General features: G+C 46.5%; 1 protein-coding gene across 1 annotated transcript in view; it reads right to left on the bottom strand.

Annotated features, from left to right (window-relative positions):
* Positions 1-19090, bottom strand: part of INO80D (INO80 complex subunit D) — a 101528-nt gene that overhangs the window by 38154 nt on the left and 44284 nt on the right. Inside the window, exons 4-5 of the mRNA XM_038749830.1 lie at positions 14829-15622; positions 11856-11964 (exon numbers count right to left, since the gene is read on the bottom strand). Of these exons, the coding sequence (XP_038605758.1) occupies positions 11856-11964; positions 14829-15622 (903 nt within the window). The remainder of the gene's footprint in view (positions 1-11855; positions 11965-14828; positions 15623-19090) is intronic.

The raw sequence follows: 19090 nt of genomic DNA on the forward strand, positions 1-19090 counted from the left end.
CTCTATTAATTCTGATGTTCCAACTTGTACTTCCCAAGCGCTCAGTACAGTGCTCTGCACACAGTAAGCGCTCAATAAATACAGTTGATGATGATGTTCCGTCATTCCAAGTCTGTGACAAACTTTTCAAAATTACAAATCTCCACTAAATGTGTTTGCTGAGGGTTTGACAGGCACGTCAAAGTCACGCTTAGGAATGCGTTTCTTAGTTATTCATTCCTGTGCAAAATATACTTTTCAAAAGTTTCAAACTTTAATAAACCTTTATTAAAAATATTAGCGACCTAATTCATTGTTCTACATAGTGTGAGCAGGGTACAAGTCCTTCTATGAGTAGTAGCAGTAGTAGTAATAGTACTTATTAAGCCCTTACTGTGTGCAAAGCACTGTACTAGGCACTGGTGAGAATTATACATGGTCCCTGTCCTTCACGGGGCTCACAGTCTAACAGTGTGGGGAAAAGGGACTAGAGACATTCATTCATTCAATCGTATTTACTGTGTGCAGAGCACTGTACTAAGCACTTGGAAAGTACAATTCAGCAACAAAGAGAGACAATCCCTGCCCACAGCAGGCTCACTAAGTCAATGCTATTTATTGAGCACTTGCTGTGTGCAGCGCACAGTTCTAAGCATTCAGGAGAGAACAACAGAACAATAAAACAGACACGTTCCCTGCCCCCAATGAGCTTACAAGCCTAGAGGAGGAGTCAAGCAGATGAATGAAACAATAAAACAAATCAATAGCTCAAATCAATGATTTGATAGCTCAAATTTGATGGATCAATAGCTCAATCAAATCAATGATTCCTCTATGGCCAGAGGCATTTCAGGCTGCAGCCAGCAGAGTCTTCCCGGGAGTTTTGTGGAAGCCTCCGCGCCTTAGGTGCACGTGAGAGCAGCTTTTATCTCCGGCCTGGTGTACATGGAATACAGAGCATCAAGTGCATGCTTGGTAATCAATCAATATTTATTGAGCGGTTCTGTCCAAAGCACGGTGCTAGGCTCTTTGGCGAGTACAATACAACGGATTTGTTCCGTGCCCTGCAAGAATTTTATGGTCTAGCCGGGGAGACGGTAACTGCTACTACCACTGCACAGAAAGCAAAAGAAAATGAAATTGGTGACCAGGGCTCTCTCTTTGGTTTCTTCCAGCTTCATCATCATCAATCGTATTTATTGAGCGCTTACTATGTGCAGAGCACTGTACTAAGCGCTTGGGAAGTACAAATTGGCAACACATAGAGACAGTCCCTACCCAACAGTGGGCTCACAGTCTAAAAGCTTCAACACTGGTGGTCTAGGCTTCAGAGGGGGACCGGTGGCTGGTAGAGAGACAGCCGCTGCCTCGGCAGACGAACGAGAGGAGGACCATATAGACCGTGAGCTCCTAGTGGGTAGGGAACGTGTTTACCACCTCTGTTATACTGTATTCTCCCAAGCAGCCGTTGAACAGTGCCCTGCACACAGTAAGTGCCCAGGAAATACCACCGACTGATTGCCTGATTGATTGATCCACGGTGATCAATTGATCCCTCAAGGATCTTATTTTGGGGGGGGTCTGGCTCAGGGATGACATTAGGTGGTCCACCAGAATCCCACGGAGTGACACACGTCCCACTCCCCCTCACACTACACACACACACCCTCCACCCACCCACAGCCTGCTAGAGTGCTAGTGATGGCAGCACCCGAAGCAAGCAGCCAGACTGCTGACAGGGGCAGCAAGGACAGATTTACCTTTACCTCACTCTCTTCCCACTTACAACTGCCGCAGCTTCCCCTTACAGACCCTTCTCACAGGCTCGATGGGGTCCGTGGACCAATGGAAATTTCTCCTTGGACTAATAATCGTATAAATAATATACTTATAATTACATTTACATGGTTTATATAGTCATATTATATATGCCCCCCTCTCAGGATCACACCTGGGGAGTTTCCAATACTCTACCAGTTGCGACTATGGGAGGGAGAGTCAAGCAGGGCCATGCCCATTCCATTCCTCGCTTGGCCAGTGGCTAGTGAGTGGAAGGTAAATGGGTACTAGTCGAAAGTCACCAGTGCTGGGAGACAGCAGCATGGGAGAGACTCAATCAACCAATCAATCAATCGTATTTACTGAGCGCTTATTGTGTGCAGAGCACTGTACTAAGCGCTTGGGAAGTACAAGTCAGCAACACATAGAGACAGTCCCTACCCAACAGCGGGCTTCGACTCGAGGGCAGAGGCTCAAGTTTACTGCGCCAAAGGAGGCAAGGGTATTTCGTATTCCGTATTTTTACCAAGAAAACTCTATGGATACACTACCAGAACAATTGCCGATGGAGGAGGGGCATTCTGGGAGAGATGTGTCCATGGAGTTGTGATGGGTCTGAGATGACTCAACCCCATAAGACAGGACAATTATATATGTATAACATTATATTATATACTTATATATTGATTCTGTTTCCCCCATAGACTGTAAGCTCACTGTGGGCAGGGAACATGTCTACCAACTCTGCTGTACTGTACTCTTGTACTTCCCAAGTGCTTAGTACAGTACTCTGCACACAGTAAGCACTCAATAAATACAACTGAATGAATGAATGAAAATACCCTCCCCAGTGCTAAGTACAGTGCTCTGCACACAGTAAGTGCACAACAAATACCAGTGAGGATGATGACAAATGATCTCAATGCCATCTTCCTATCTACTACATCCTAAGTAAATACTGAAAAGATTAAAAACAGCCCTCCTACCCCCAGCAAAGACTTGAGACTGCAGGCGAGAAAAGCAAAACATTATGACCGCCTTCTACAATGGTGTTATGACACTCTTTACTTCTACTCAATCTTTGCAATATTCTTGGGAGGCAGGCAGGCAGAGAAAAGACAGTTTTGGATTTCACTGATGGAGAAACTGGGGAATGAGGTGAAACACTAAAGCAGTTATGGCCCAGAGAGGAACAACTGCCCCTGCAATCTGGTTTCCACCTCCCTCATTCCAGAGTAACATCCCTCTGAAAGGTCGCCAATCCTTCATGCCAAATCCAACGGCCTCCACCCCATCCTAATCCTCCTCCACCTCTCCACTGTCTTGGACCTGTGGACCACCCCCTCCTCCTAGAAACATTTTCCAAGCTTGTCTTCACTGACGCTGTCCTCTCCTGGTTCTCCTCCTATCTCTCTGGCCACTCAGTCTCAATCTCATCCATTGGCCGCTCCTCTGCCTCCCTCCCTCTAACTCCCTCAAGGCTCAGTGTGGGGTCCCTTTCTATTCTCCACTAATTCTATAGTATTTATTGAGCGCTTACTGTGGGCAGAGCACTGTACTAAGCATTTGGGAAGTACAAGTTGGCAACATATAGAGACGGTCCCTACCCAATAACGGGCTCACAGTCTAGAGAAGCAGCGTGGCTCAGTGGAAAGAGTACGGGCTTGAGAGTTAGAGGTCATGGGTTCGAATCCCGGCTCCACCACTTGCCAGCTGTGTGACTTTGGGCAAGTCACTTCACTTCTCTGGGCCTCAGTTACCTCATCTGGAAAATGGGGATTAAGATTGTGAGCCCCATGTGGGACAACTTGATCACCTTGTATCCCCCCAGCGCTTAGAACAGTGCTTTGCACATAGTAAGCGCTTAACAAATGCCATCATTATTATTATTATTATTTATTTTATTTAGAAGTCCATCTACACCCACTCCCTTGGAGAACTAATTCGCTCCCTCAGCTTCAACTACGATTGCTACAAGGATGATTCCCCAATCTACCACTCCAACCCTGACTTCTCTCCTTCTCTCAGCGCTTAGAACAGTGCTTTGCACAGAGTAAGCGCTTAATAAATGCCATTATTATTATTATTATTCTCTACAGTACAACATTTCCTCTTGCCTTCAGGACGTCTCTATTTGGATGCCCTACCAAAGCCTCAAACTTAACATGTCCAAAACAGAACTCTCCCTCTTCCCACCCAAACCCAGTCCACTCTTGACTTCGCCACCACTTGTAGACAGCACCACCATCCTCTCTGGGTCACAAGCCTGTAGCCTAGGCATTATCCTTAACTCCCTCATTCAACCCACATATTCAGTCTCTCACCAAATGCTGTCCGTTCTACTGTCACAGCATCTCTAGAATCCATTCTTTCCTTTCCATCCAAACCATTCCACGCTGACCCACAAACTGATCGTATCCCGCCTTAACGACTGCACCGCTTCCTCGCCGATCTCCCTGCCTTCTCCCTCTCCCCTATCTAGTCTGTATTTTACTAAGCTGCCCTATCATTTTTCTAAAAAAAAAAAAAAGTTCAGTCCATACCTCCCCATTCCTCAAAATCTTCCAGTGGGTTGCCCATCGAACTCCACATCAAAAAGAAATTCTTCGCCGTCGACTTTAAGGTGTTCGATTAAGTCTTCCCTCTTCTACCTTACCTCACTGACCTCCTTACTACAACTCAGCCCGCGTTCTTCTGTCCTCTAACACCAACCTCCTCACTGTACCTCCATCTCGTTTCTCTCACCGCTGACCCCTTGCCCTCATCTTCTCTCTGTCCTGGGACCCCCTCTCCTTTTATATCCGAAAGACTACCATGCTCCTTTTCTTCAAAAACCTAAAATCGCATCTCCTACAAGAGGCCTTTCCTATTCGGGCTTTCATTTCCACTCTCCCTTCTGTGTTGCCTAAGCATTTGGATCTGTAATAATAATAATAATAATAATAATTGGCATTTGTTAAGCACTTACTATGTGCAAAGCACTGTTCTAAGCGCTGGGGAGGATACAGGGTGATCAGGTTGTCCCACGTGGGGCTCACAGTCTTAATCCCCATTTTACAGATGAAGGAACTGAGGCCCAGAGAAGTTAAGTGACTTGCCCAAGATCACACAGCAGACATGTGGTGGAGGCACTTGGGAGTCACCTCACCCTTAACTCCACAGCACTTCCTTACTTATCCTTTTGCTCTACCGTTCCCCCTACGTGCAATTTATTTTAATAAATGTCTGCCCCTCCAGACTATAAGCTCCTTGTGGGTAAGAACTGTGTCTCCCTCTACTGCACCAACTCTATTGTATTGTACTCTCCCAAGCACTGCAAGTCCTGGGAGTCAGAAGGACCTGGGTTCAAATTCTTGTCTGCTGTGTGACCCTGGGCAAGACTCTTCACTTCTCTGTGCCTCAGTTCTCTCATCTGCTCTGCCAACTGTCAGCTCTGTGACTTTGGGCAAGTCACTTCACTTCTTTGGGCCTCAGTTACCGCATCTGTAAAATGGGGATTAAGACTGTGAACTCCCCAAGAGACAACCTGATCACCTTGTACCTCCCCAGCGCTTAGAACGGTGCTTGGCACATAGTAAGCGCTTAATAAATGCCATTATTATTGAGAAGCAGCGTGGCTAAGTGGAAAGAGCCTGGGCTTTGGAGCCAGAGGTCATGGGTTCAAATCCTGGCTCCGCCAATTGTCAGCTGTGTGACTTTGGGCAAGTCAATTCACTTCTCTGGGCCTCAGTTCCCTCATCTGTAAAATGGGGATTAAGACTGTGAACCCCCGTGGGACAACCTGATCACCTTGTAACTTACCCAGCGCTTAGAACAGTGCTTTGCACATAGTAAGCGCTTAATAAATGCCACCATTATTATTATTATTATTATTATTATTAGATCAGTGAGAACCCATCTTATTTTTTTCTCTTAGTGGAAAGAGCACAGGCTTGGGAGTCAGAGGTCTTGGGTTCTAATTCCAGCTCTGCCACTATCAGCTGTGTGACTTTGGGCAAGTCACTTAACTTCTCTGTGCCTCAGTTACCTCATCTGTAAAAGGGGGATTAAGACTGTGAGCCCCACGTGGGACCACCTAATTACCTTGTATCTACCCCAGTGCTTAGAACAGTGCTTGGCACGTAGTAAGCGCTTTACAAATGCCATCATTATTATTATCTGCAAAATGGGGATTGAGACCGCGAACCCATTTGGGACATAGACTGGGTACAACCTGATTAGCCTGTATCTGCCCCAGCATTTAGTACAGTGCCCAGCGCATACTAAGCGCCTAACAAATACCATTAAAAAAAAACCTCTGTCCAGGGCTCTGCCTATGGTAAGTGCTCAATAAATATACCCGTGATTGACTGAGTGATCTCAAAGATAAGAGTGGTTGGGTTCCTAAGGAGAAACTGAAGGTTCGCAACTGAGGGCCCAACTTTTAGACTGTGAGCCCACTGTTGGGTAGGGACTGTCTCTATATGTTGCCAATTTGTACTTCCCAAGCGCTTAGTACAGTGCTCTGCACATAGTAAGCGCTCAATAAATACGATTGATGATGATGATGAGGGAAAGTTAGGTTCTTTCTCAGCACAAACAGAGAAATTAGGCCCCGTTCTGCCAGTACATTCCAGAAGAGTACAGCGTGGCTCAGTGGAAAGAGCACGGGCTTTGGAGTCAGAGGTCATGGGTTCGAATGCCGGCTCCACCACAAGTCTGCTGTGTGACCTTGGGCAAGTCACTTAACTTCTCTGAGCCTCAGTCACCTCATCTGTAAAATGGGGATTAAGACTGTGAGCCCCGCGTGGGACAACTTGATCACACTGTATCCCCCCCAGCGCTTAGAACAGTGCTTTGCACATAGTAAGCGCTTAACAAATGCTATTATTAGAGAAGCAGCGTGGCTCAGTAGGAAAGAGCCCGGGCTTTGGAGTCAGAGGTCATGGGTTCAGATCCCGGCTCTGCCAATTGTCAGCCGTGTGACTTTGGGCAAGTCACTTCACTTCTCTGGGCCTCGGTTACCTCATCTGGAAAATGGGGATTAAGACTGTGAGCCCCCCGTGGGACAACCTGATCACCTTGTAACCTCCCCAGCACTTAGAACAGTGCTTTGCACATAGTGAGTGCTTAATAAGTGTCATCAAAAAAAAAAAAAAAAAAAGAGTAGTGGTTCTCATTCAAAATGCCCGATTAGCTTTGAGGGAAGGTTTAAAGTCCTGGTGGGTGTTCCCTCCAAGGCTGAGAGGACAGAGGCCACACAGCCTGCCAAGTGAGTTCTTCTCTTCCCTATCTCTGCCCGAAAGTGTACACTGCTCACCAGATCAACTCCCAGGTGAACAAACCGTCCTCTTATCAGGGAAAGTCCCAGGCGGCCTGTTTCTTCTGATACCATAAATGCTCCCGATTTGGACAATTCCCTCCAACTACACTTTTCCTTGCCGATTATCAATCAACCTTTTCCTTTTAACAGTTGTATAGGAATTATTTTAACCCCGGTGGGAAACCCTGCTGAGCACCTTGATTTACTGGGCATGTCCATGGTGGCTACTGTGAGCAGTGGGAAAATTTAGGAAAAGCACTGATAGCGATGATGACAATAATAATAATTGGGGTATTGTTATGTGCTATATGCCAGCTAAATGCTGGGTTAGACACAGGTCAGACACAGTTCCCGTCCCATGTGAAACTCAATCTAGAAGGGAGGAGAGCATATTGTATCCCCATTTTACAGATAGGGAAACTAAAGGACGGAGAACTTGAGTGACTTGCCCAAGGTGACGGAGAAGGAAAGTGGCGGAGCTGGGATGATGATGATGATGATGAGGGCATTTATTAAGCGCTTACTATGTGCAAAGCACTGTTCTAAGCGCTGGGGAGGTTACAAGGTGATCAGGTTGTCCCACGGGGGGCTCACAGTCTTAATCCCCATTTTACAGGTGAGGTAACTGAGGCCCAGAGAAGTTAAGTAACTTGCCCAAAGACACACAGCTGGCAATTGGCAGAGCCAGGATTTGAACCCATGTCCTCTGACTCCAAAGCCCACGCTCTTTCCACTGAGCCACGCTGCTTCTCACTAGCACAAACAGTCTCAAAAATGCTAGGTTATCTGGGTCTAGAAAAGAGATTTTTGTCAAATTTACATTCTGGCGCAGGGATATTAGCTTTGTACACTCCCACTCTCCCTCCTGCCTGGAGGGATTAATCAAGGAGGCAGTTCTATTAAGCCTAGCTCCTAATGATAACTGTGATATTTGTTAAGCACTCACTATATATGAAGCACTGAGGTGGACTCAAGATGTTCGGGTCGCACACACAGTCCCTATCTCACAAGGGGCTCCCCACCGAAGTGGGAGGAAAAACAGTCACTGAACTCCCATTTCATAGATGAGAAAGCTGAGGCAGAGTAAGTGGTTCACCCCCAGTCACCCAGCAGGTAAGTGGCGGAGCCAGGATTAGAACCCAGGTCCTCTGATGCCCAGGCCCATGGTCTTTCCTCTAAACCACTCAGCTTCTCAACCTTTTAACCTATGTGTCTTTGGTCAAGAGGATCTCTGACCACAAAGAGGTAGCCAGTCTGGAACGGGGTGGCTGGACGTAGAAAAGGTAGCGGTTTAGATGGACAGATGGCAGGATTCCCGAGAGGCACCAGGAGGAGGGGATTAGCTCCAAAACCATTTTCTGCCTCAGCTTCGCATAATCCCTCCTAACATCACGCTTGTCCCAGAGTCAGGCCGGACCACCCACTTGGTCTACTTCCAAATTACCTTCCAACTCTCCCCTGCGGTCAATGCCGGTGGCAAAGATGGGTCTGGGACCTAAGTCTTCTAATTTGCCGTTCTTTTTTTTTATGGCATTTGTTAAGTGCTTACTGTGAGCCCACTGTTGGGTAGGGACTGTCTTTATATGTTGCCAACTTGTACTTCCCAAGAGCTTAGTCCAGTGCTCTGCACACATTAAGCGCTCAATAAATATGATTGATTGATTGATTGATTACTATGTGCCAGACCCGGTACTGAACCCTGGGGTAGATACAAGCTAAGGTTGGGCCCGGTCTGTGTCCCACAGTCTTAATCCCCATTTAACAGATGAGGTAACTGAAGCCCAGAGAAGTGAAGTGACTCATCCAAGGTCGCACAGCCATCAAGCGGCAGAGCCGGGATGAGGTCCCAAGTCCCTCTGATTCCCTAAGCCCGGTCTATCCACGCGGCCAGTCTATAAAACCACAGGAGGGAGAAGAATCATGCCGCTGGAAGAATCATTCAGCCCGAAACCACCACAGTGACAGAGAAACGGTGGTAAAGAATGTGCCCTCCGCACATCCGCCAAGCTAGCTCTCTTCCTCCCTTCAAAGCCCTACTGAGAGCTCACCTCCACCAGGAGGCCTTCCCAGATTGAGCCCCGTCCTTCCTCTCCCCCTCCTCCCCTTCCCCATCCCCCCGCCTTACCTTCTTCCCCTCCCCACAGCACCTGTATATATGTATATATGTTTGTACGTATTTATTACTCTATTTATTTATTTGATTTGTACATATTTATTCTATTTATTTTATTTTGTTAATATGTTGTGTTTTGATCTCTGTCTCCCCCTTCTAGGCTGTGAGCCCACTGTTGGGTAGGGACCGAATCTATATGTTGCCAACTTGTACTTCCCAAGCGCTTAGTACAGTGCTCTGCACACAGTAAGCGCTCAATAAATATGACAATGAATGAATGAATGAATGAATAATCGACCTGCACGTCTAGAGCACACCACACCGCGCTATCACATTGGACTCCGACCCTCGTCGGCAGATCTCCAACGGAAACTGCCTAATGAAAGATATTATCAGGATATTTGGACATAGACATTGGGAAAGAACCTCCCCTTCCTTCAACCCAGACATTTCATCACGGCTTATCTGTCACATTCAATTTCCAGCAGTTCCCAACCGGCCTGCCAATATCCACTTGTACACCGCCTCAGTGGGCAGTAGGACTGCCCTAAATTTCCAGTAGAGTATTATAATTACAACCACTTTACTACATCATTGTCCTGCGCGCCACATTTTGCTGCCTGTGGAGTCTAGATGGTGGTGAGGAAAGAGGAGGAGAATAGAGCACTGCAAACCACCACCACATGCAAACGGCAGCTTTCCTCAGCAAAATAAATTTGAGTAAGAAGGCAAAAAGCAGAACTGAAAAGCATTTGCAGGGCTGGAATGAAATAAAAGAGCACCCACTGAAGCTTCCACTTTGGAAAAGGAATCGTTCAAAACCAAGTACGCAACGCACAGCGGCTTAACATCGGATGCTAGTTTCCCCCACTGTTAGCAGGCTGCCTGTTCTGGTTCCATTAGGTAATCAAAAGGTCAGTAATGACTTGGTTTTGTATTTTCCCACGTGGCAAAAGGAACGGCCTTCAGAATTACTTTCAGGGCATCTCTTCCCTTGCTTCCCCACGACCGAAGGTGCCAGCCGTAGAAAACGCTACCTCCCTCTCGGCATCTACAACTCCCTCCCCGACGAGCCTTCCCGAACGGAGGGCTAGGGGTGGGAACTCACAAAATTTCTTACTGAGACAGCATCCAGGCCAGTGTGTTCCCTGGCCCATGATTTTGGAGGACTCTTTTTCTCCACTTAGTGAGACTAAGGGAGCCCTTTGGCTCAGCTGGCAGCTCTGTTGAAACCCACTGGGGAATTCTGCATTGCAGAGTTGATGCGGAGGTGGCAGATTCAGAAGGGGCTTGGCAAATCGTTGAAGAACACACCGGTGAAAAAATGACTTCAGTGTGAGCCCGTGGGTATGCAGAAAATAAGCCACAGGACCTCCCAAAATATGTGTTAATCAAAAAGATCAGCAACTACCACAATACCCTCTGTAGCCAATTACTTATTATAAAGTAAAAAAGAAAAAGAAAAACTCTATTAAGCTCACATTTGCTGAGACACAGTTACAGTGCCCACAGTCTTTAGCTTGATTTCTGGTCCGAAGAAGGTGCTATTTTGACATAAACAATGCTAAAGTGTCTACATTAACTGTCTGACGGAGAAACAGCGTGGCCTAGTGTATAGGGCATGGGCCTGGGATTTAAAAGAACTTGGGTTCTAATCCTGGCTCTGCCACTTGTCTGCAGTGTGACCTTAGGAAAGTCACTTTACTTCTCTGTGCCTCCGTTACCTCATCTGTTAAATGGAAATTAAACTCCAGGTGGGACATGGCCTGTGTCCAACCTTGTACGTACCCCAGCGTTTAGTACAGTGCTTACCAAATAACATCAAAAAAGATTGATTTCCTATTGATGAACTGTCAGAACAATTTTTACGTGAGGTGAATAGCTCTCAATGGCTGATTGCTAAACACTCCGTGTGCCCATTTGAACAAGGGATTACTGAATGTTTGTTCGGTTTTTTTGTCGTCGTCAGTTAGCGACAGACCAAAGTTGGAAAAGGAGTGGGTTTCTCTACCGCTTTTCCCAGTCTCTGCTTCATCGACGGCACTGGGATCGAGAAGCGTTCAAACAGATGGCTGAGAAGGCGGAGAAAGTAAAAGAAGACTACATTTTCCTGTCCAGCCACTTCCTCCAGGTGATCCCAGAGAAAGACAACTCCTCCTTGCCATTTCTGAGCCACAGCTGGAGGCTTTAACAGAGCCAGACACCGTCGGGAGTCTTTCCTAATCAAGCAATCAGTCGATCATCAATCGATCAACAGTCAGCACTCAATAAATATGACTGACTGACTATTGAGCGCTTCCTGCGTGCAGAGCACTGTACTAAGTGGTTGGGAAAGTACATTACAAGTGGTGGACGCGTTCCCTGCCCACAATGAGCTGACAGTCTAGAGGGAAAGACAGATATTAATATAAATAAATAACCTCCTTTCACAACTTCCATTCTCCTGCTCCCCATCTCTGGGATTTCCCCGCCCAGGGGTGGAAGGAGGAGAGGAACGAACTACCTCAGCTCCAAGTGGGAAGCCCCGACAGGAAGTGATTTTTTACCGTGCTTATTTCCTCTGCAGTGATTGATCCAATATTTACCACTATTAGAACCTACGTCTAGAATGAATGGATTAAATCAATAGTAAAAAAAACAAAGAAAAAAAAAAGAAAAGAAAAGATGGGAAGGAAGACTTACTCATGTCTTTCGTATCTAAGGGTTTCTCGGATTGACCATGCAACCTGGTATGGCGAGGCTTGCTCTGAATCCTCCAGTTCCTCTCCACTATCTTCAGACCAATCCAGCCCTGGTCAGGGGAGGGGACAATATTAGGATAGAAGAATAAAAATGAACAAATTCATTTGATTACTTCCGGAAGTTGGAAATCAACTGTGGAACGATAAATCACCTGTCACCTCAGCTAGCGGCCCACCAATCTACATCAGGTATCATACAGCTCATCAAAACTCCAGTACTAGACACAAAGTATCTTACTGAATATCCTGGAAAGAACTGAAACAGACCTATGATAGTCAATGATTAAGACAAAGGACCTTTAAAGTTAAAGATAAGCGTAAAGAAAAGTTAGATCTCTTTTAATATTAATGAGATTTCACTTCTAACACTAAGAGATCAAAAAGCTTTTACAAGACTTGGTTCTTTCTAAAAAAAACACTGCAAATAGAATGCCCCACTAGGGGATTTTTCACTAAAACGGTGGATATAAGGCTTCAGCTGGGTTCTTGGAAAACACCAAGACAGTCATTCCCGCAATAGGATTTTGCCTAAGTCAGCAGGAGTAAGCGCCTGAGGTTTCAAATGTTTCACACATCTTTTGATCAGTATGTATCAATGAATACTTAACATGAATGCTATTTGTGTGTCACTCTGCGTCTGGATGTTTCTATATAAGTGTGAGTGTGTATATTTCTGTCTTTTCTTCTTTTTTCTTCCGTCTCTTTAATTCTGTCTGCAAACTGGGCCGGATGGTCCAGAAAGAGATAGTGACCTGTTCGCTTCCTATAACCAGTACCTGGCTACAGCCTATTTTCCTGCTACCCAAAAGCTCGCAGGATCATTGATTGAGTCTTTGTTCGACATAGACAAAACTTCCTGCTTAAACCCCAAACCTGCTGTACGCTTGGCAGCAAGGGGAAAGGGAACGAGAGCTATCAGTACATGTACAATTTAGAAGAGGCACTATGAGCTAACTCTTCCTCAGGGAGGCAGTGTGGGAGAAATCAACCGCATCCTGCAAATTCATGCCATATAAATGCACTTTATACAAGGTTCTACTGCATATTAAGCCTGGCTCCTGTAGAATAGTTGTTTGGCAAGCTAAAGGTTGACGTTGCAAATCTGTTACTGTTGTAACATGCATTTTAAAGGTTACCAAAGTTACTGTGATTCAGATCTGGGGCTTAAGACTCCTTTCCTGAAATTGGTATTCCGTTAAAAACAATCTGCCTTACTTTCTGCTGCGTTTTTAGGTTCCAAATTTAGAGGAAAAATTATAATGGAAAAATTTAGTACATTAAGATTCCATGTGAGCTATAATTATCCCTAATTAGGTTAGGTAAATTAGCACTCACAAACCGCTCTATTTTTTATGACGGTTATATCCATTTACACATTCCTCCGAACAAGGAACGATACGAGCATTATTTTGACATTTTTTGAAAAAGTGCTTCTTTTAGTTTTCGAAAGCGTATCGCTCAGATAAAACGTCGAATATTTTCTCTGTGATACTGCCCTTTGCCTCCCCACAGATCTGTGTCGCTGGATCATGCTCTAGGAACTCAATCATTGATATCGGAATGTGTCCGTATTCTTGGGAATCACTGCATTATTCTAGGGACCATCATTAAATAGTATTCTCTTCAAATAAATGACAGATGATGCATACTGCTCTTCCAAAGAGCACTGGAAAGTAGTTCATCCAGGCCCAAAGCACACTACGTGCTAGGGAAATTAAGAAATTGTTCACTGAAATGGTAAAATGACAGATTAGGTAATACACTGCCACAAGTGTAAACACCTCAAATTTATTCCAAGCTGTCAGAGTTTATAAAATGCCCACCCACCTTGGAGACTAAATTTAAGGGCATGTGTGATGACTTGTCTCCCACTGTAAGCATGCTCCAAGATGATGCTATAGTGACAACTATAAAAGCAAATCCTAATTTATCAAAAGGAGAACTCGGGCGGTAGTGCTCAAACGGCAATGTCGACTTCAACCCCGGCTGTGCGCTGCTCCCTGATTTAGCATCTGTAACCCCCTTAAGTGATCTGTGTTCTTGATTGGGTTGAAAGCAAGATCTGACTGACCCAAAATGAAACGCTCTCTTAATTCTCCCCTTCCACACCTTGTTCTGCAAATTTAGTTTTGGCTTCATTCTTAGACGTAAGGATCGGATCAATAGGATTCGATTTTTTCCAAGGTTTCGAAGAGACCGAAGAGTCCCTCGCTCGATTCGGAAAAACTATATTTTCACTGCTGTGTTGACTTATGACTTTTCCCCCTCTAAAAATCCAGGAAGAGTTTCAAACAACTGTCCAATGGCATAACTGGAGTTGTCATTTTTCTAAAAACCCCTAAGGTAGACAAAGAACTCCTACCTTAGATATTTCGTACACTCTAGGCATTTTAAGCGCCAAGCTGCCGGATTTACGAAGACACACTCTACCTGAAAGGCAATTTAGCCTTCCTAGAGCACTAAACTATCATAAAGCAACCCATCCTATATTTCAGTGACATTGGTTTACACCTTTTTACAACTGAGAGCATTTCTTAAGGCACCCCCAAGTGAGCCGGATCCAGTCCAATGAAAGGCTGGGAAGACGCTGCCCGATGTAGGGTAAGCGCCTCCGATTCCCAACCTCCAATGAGGTCCACGCTCCGACTCCCAGACTCTGACGCCTCGGGTATGGTGGGTCCCCGTCGAACTTCCTTCATTCGAATCGACTGGATCCCGCGTGCCGAGCCCCGCGCTAAGCGCCCGGGAGGGTGCGATGCGTGCCGTGACTTTCCAGAAGGGTCCCAAATTGATCCCAGTGAGAGCCATTCCGATCTAGGGAGAGGGTGGGGAAGGGGAAGCCCGGCCCGCCCGCCCCGGCCGCCTCGATCCCATCGTCCCCGAAGCGAGCCGTCGGAAGAGACCGTCCGCTTACCTAAGTGAGGAAACAGATCGGTGTCCAGCTGCTGTTTGCGAGTGCACAGTTTCACCAGTCTCTGCAGCCGACTCAGGCCGGATGAGTGTGGCGAGAAGGCTGTGGCTTTCATGGAGACCCGGTCAGTCCTGGGCAGGTCCGTCACAGGAGCCCTACCGGGTGGCAGGAAGGGCAGAGATCGCTTGTGGGACAACTGCCGGGCTTGTGCTATAGTATGTGTGGTTAGGGCCACTCCCTGCATTGGTAGGCTGGTGTTCGGAGGTTGAGGCGACTTACAGACTGAGCCCTGCGGCGGCCCCGGAGGCTTTAAGCTAGCGGGTAAAGGTGGCAGGTGGGAGCGCCGCGGCGGCGGCGGCGGCGGCGGCGGTGGCGGCGGCGGCGGCTGCTGCAGAGGCTGCGGCTGCGGCTGCAAAGGTGCAGGAGGGGGGCTAAAGTGCTCTTGGCGAACTTTTAAAATCTCTGTCTCTCTCTGGCGCTGCCGGTTCTGGGCCAGCTTGCTCTGCAACTTCTTCCTCACGGTGGCCCCTTTCTTCAGGTCGTCGTCCTCCTCGTTGAAGGCGAACGGGTCTTCCAGTTCCGTCTCCAGGTAGTGGAGCGGGACCCGGGCCCCCGGAGGGGAGAGGGACATCCCATCCAGCCCGTTGGGCATCTTCAAGGCCAGCGTGGGCACCGTGAGGCTGAAGGCCATCGTATCCATCTGGTGGCGGACCTTCACCTCCTCTATTGGGTCATTCTTTTTCTTCCTCTCTTTTTTCGGGATAAAGCCAAGTACCTGCAGGTGGCTGTTGCAGTACCTTTTAAAACAAAAACGGGAAATTCTTCCTTTGCGCTGCTTTGACGAGCACATTGGACCACGTGTGACATCTTGAAGGCTAGCAAAAAGGCCTCCGGGCTGAAACTCCCAAGAGTAAAAGCCCAACTTTATTTTACTAGGCATTTTTCTTTAAAACAGTCCGACTGACAATTCTCCAAAATCCATACCCCCCCGAATACGGAACGGCTCTATACTCATCGCTGGCGGTCACTTCTGTGAACATTTTTGAATTATTCGGAATATAAGACTGACCAAGCCTTCCTTTCCTCTTCTCCCATTCCCTTCTGCGTCTCCTTGAATTGCTCCCTTTGTTCATCCCTCCTCCTGACACCACAGCACTTAGGTACAATCTCTGTAATTTATCTGAAATTTATGTTTTCGCATTAATGTCTGTCTTCCCCTCTGGACTGTAAGTTCACCATGTCTGGTGTCTGTTCACTGTTACACCGTACTCTCCCAAGCACACGGTGCAGTGCTGTGCACACAGTAAGCACTCAATAAATACGACTGAGTGACTGAAAAGGTAGCGAGGTCATGGAGGACAAGGGGGACCAAAATAGAAATTGAGCGATTCCCTACAATTTAGATGCACGTTCTTCCCAAGCGCTTAGTACAGGGCTCTGCACACAGTAAGCGCTCAATAAATACGACTGAATGAAAATTAATGTATAAACCCCCTCCCCTGCCAAAACATCATGTTGGGAAGCAGCATGACCTAGTGGAAAGAGCACAGCCCGGGGGTCGGAGAACCTAGGTTCTAATCCCGGCTCCACTACTTGCCTGTTGTGTGACCTTGGACAAGTCACCTAACTTCTCTATGCTTCAGGTTCGCACATCAATAAAACAGGGGTTTGATACCCGTTTTCCCCCCTACTTGGACTGTGAGCCCCATGTGGGACAGGGACAGTGTCTAACATGCTTATCTGCATCTACCCCAGTGCTCACTACAGTGCTTGGCACATAGTAAGTGCTTGACAAATACCATAATTAGCATTTTCGTTTGGGGACAGAGAACGTGTATGTCTGCTGTTATAGTGTAAATAATAATAATGGCATTTGTTAGGCGCTTAGTACGTACGGAACACTGTTCTAGGCGATGGGGGGGATACAAAGTGATCAGGTTGTCCCGTGTGGGGCTCACAGACTTCATCCCCATTTTACAGATGAGGGAACTGAGGCCAGAGAAGTTAAGTGACTTGCCCAGAGTCACACAGCTGACAAGTGGCAGAGCCGGGATTTGAACCCATGACCTCTGACTCCTAAGCCTGTGCTCTTTCCACTGAGCCACGCTGCTTCTCTCCCAATCACTGAGTACAGTGCTTCGCATGCAGTAAGTGCTCAATAAATATGACTGAATGAATGAATTTTTGATTACTGGGACGGACTACCATTTAGGCAAGGCTGGAAATTCCAACTGCAACCAACTCGGTGATTCAATGATAGATTATCCCCGGCCTCTTCCTTCTCCTTCATCCCACCTTGCTTGCCTCAAGCTCACTGGTGCTTTAGGACCTTTTAAAGATGGACAGCCAGGAGAAGGAGAGGAGAAGAAACTCAGATTGATCACTCGGCCCTAACGATTTGGGATGGCAACACCCATTCACACCAGCGCGGCTGAATGATTTGCATTTGCTGCTGATCCGCTTCCTCGACGCGTTCATCGAGGCTAGGTCTAACTCATTTGTGGTTGAGGTGATTTCTACTCATGGGTTTGGTTTTTTTTTTTTTTTTAACTAATTCCCCATAGTGCCATTTTCTAGATTTATAAATATAATCAGCCGAGCTTTTAATTAAGTGGGAATTTCACCGCTAGGAATTGTTATCAATTTGCACCTTTGTTAATTATCTTTTCGCAGACCTATGCTCCAAAGATGGCCGCAACATACCTACTGCAATAATAATTAACAATTCTTATGAGCATAGTTATTATTCCGGCCACCGCTCCTACTTCTGCTGAAGCGGCGGAAGCTCCGACACTGTGCCCCGGCTCTTGGGGGACGGAGATGGGCGCCGCTCCATCCGGGACCCCAGCCCAGCCCTCAGCTTTGGCTGATCACGCGGACACCCCACCTCTTCTCCTACCTAATCGATCGATCAATAATGGTATTTATTGAGCGTTTACTATGGGCAGAGCACTGAACTGAGCGCTTGGGAGAGTATATGACAGAAAGAGAGGACACATTCCCTGCCCACAATGATCTTATGCCACTGCTGAGGTGGGGGTCCCCAGTGGTCCCCAAATGGCCAAGTGGAGTCGGGTCCCAACAGGCCACTGGTCTCCTGATGGGGCTCGGAAGGGGCGACTTGGGCAAGCAATAATAATAATTATTATTATTATGGTACTTGTAAAGTGCTTACTATATGCCAAGCACTGTTCTAAGCACTAGGGCAGACACAAGCAAATCAGGTTGGACACAGTCCTTGTCCCACAAGGGGCTCACAGTCTTAATCCCCATTTTACAGCTGACAGAACTGAGGCCCAGAGAAGTGAAGGGACTTGCCCAGGGCCACAGAGCAGCAACCCCTGATGGGCTGAACTTGAGTACCTCGGCTGTAATCAATCGATCAATGATATTTATTGAGCACTTATTATGTGCAGAGCACTGTACTAGGCATTTGGGAGAGTACAATATGACAGAATTAGTGGACGTGTTCCCTGCTCACAACCAGCTTACGTAAACCCTAGAGGGGGAGACAGACAAAATTATAAATAATTCGTAATATTTAAAGATATATACGCCTCTTTAATTGTGTAAGCTCGTTGTGGGCAGGGAATGTGTCTGTTTACTGTTACACTGTACTCTCCCAAGCGCTGAGAACAGTGCTTTGTCCACAATAAGTGCTCAGTAAATACAATTCAATGAATGATTGCATGCATGAATGAAAGAAAAGATAGCTCAGAAAAGGGCTGGGAGCCACGGTGGCTTGTTTGCCACCCTGAGGCTTCATTTATCTGGCTTCATTAATCTATGACAAGGGAAACCAAGAGGCTTGCCCAGGACTCCGGTAAAACAGAACTGATCATGCTATTCAACGGACGATTTTCGTCCAGATGAAAGCAAATTTTTAAAATGAATATTATTAGCAATACTAGTACTTCGTCAATGTCTTCAGATATCAAGTTACCTACAGAATACATTAGTCCTTCAAATGAAATATGTCAACAGATGTGGTGAAGCAAGTATCATGTTGCCCTCCTTAAATATTATTTTAAAAGCGCTTTAGCAAGTTACTGCATGAATTTGGCTGGGAATCGCTGGCTGCTCCAAAACAAATTTCCTCATGGATTTGCTTAGTTTTATAGTAAATTCACACTCAAATTTATTGGAATCTGTAAGAAAGCTTGAGAGAACCACTGAAAATCAAGAGAAGTGGTGAGACGTAGCAGTAGAAAGAGCCTGGGCCTCTGAGTTAGAGGACTTGGATTCTAATCCCAGACTGAGGTGAG

This window comes from Tachyglossus aculeatus, chromosome 7 (assembly GCF_015852505.1).
Source record: "Tachyglossus aculeatus isolate mTacAcu1 chromosome 7, mTacAcu1.pri, whole genome shotgun sequence".
Lineage (NCBI taxonomy): Eukaryota > Metazoa > Chordata > Mammalia > Monotremata > Tachyglossidae > Tachyglossus > Tachyglossus aculeatus.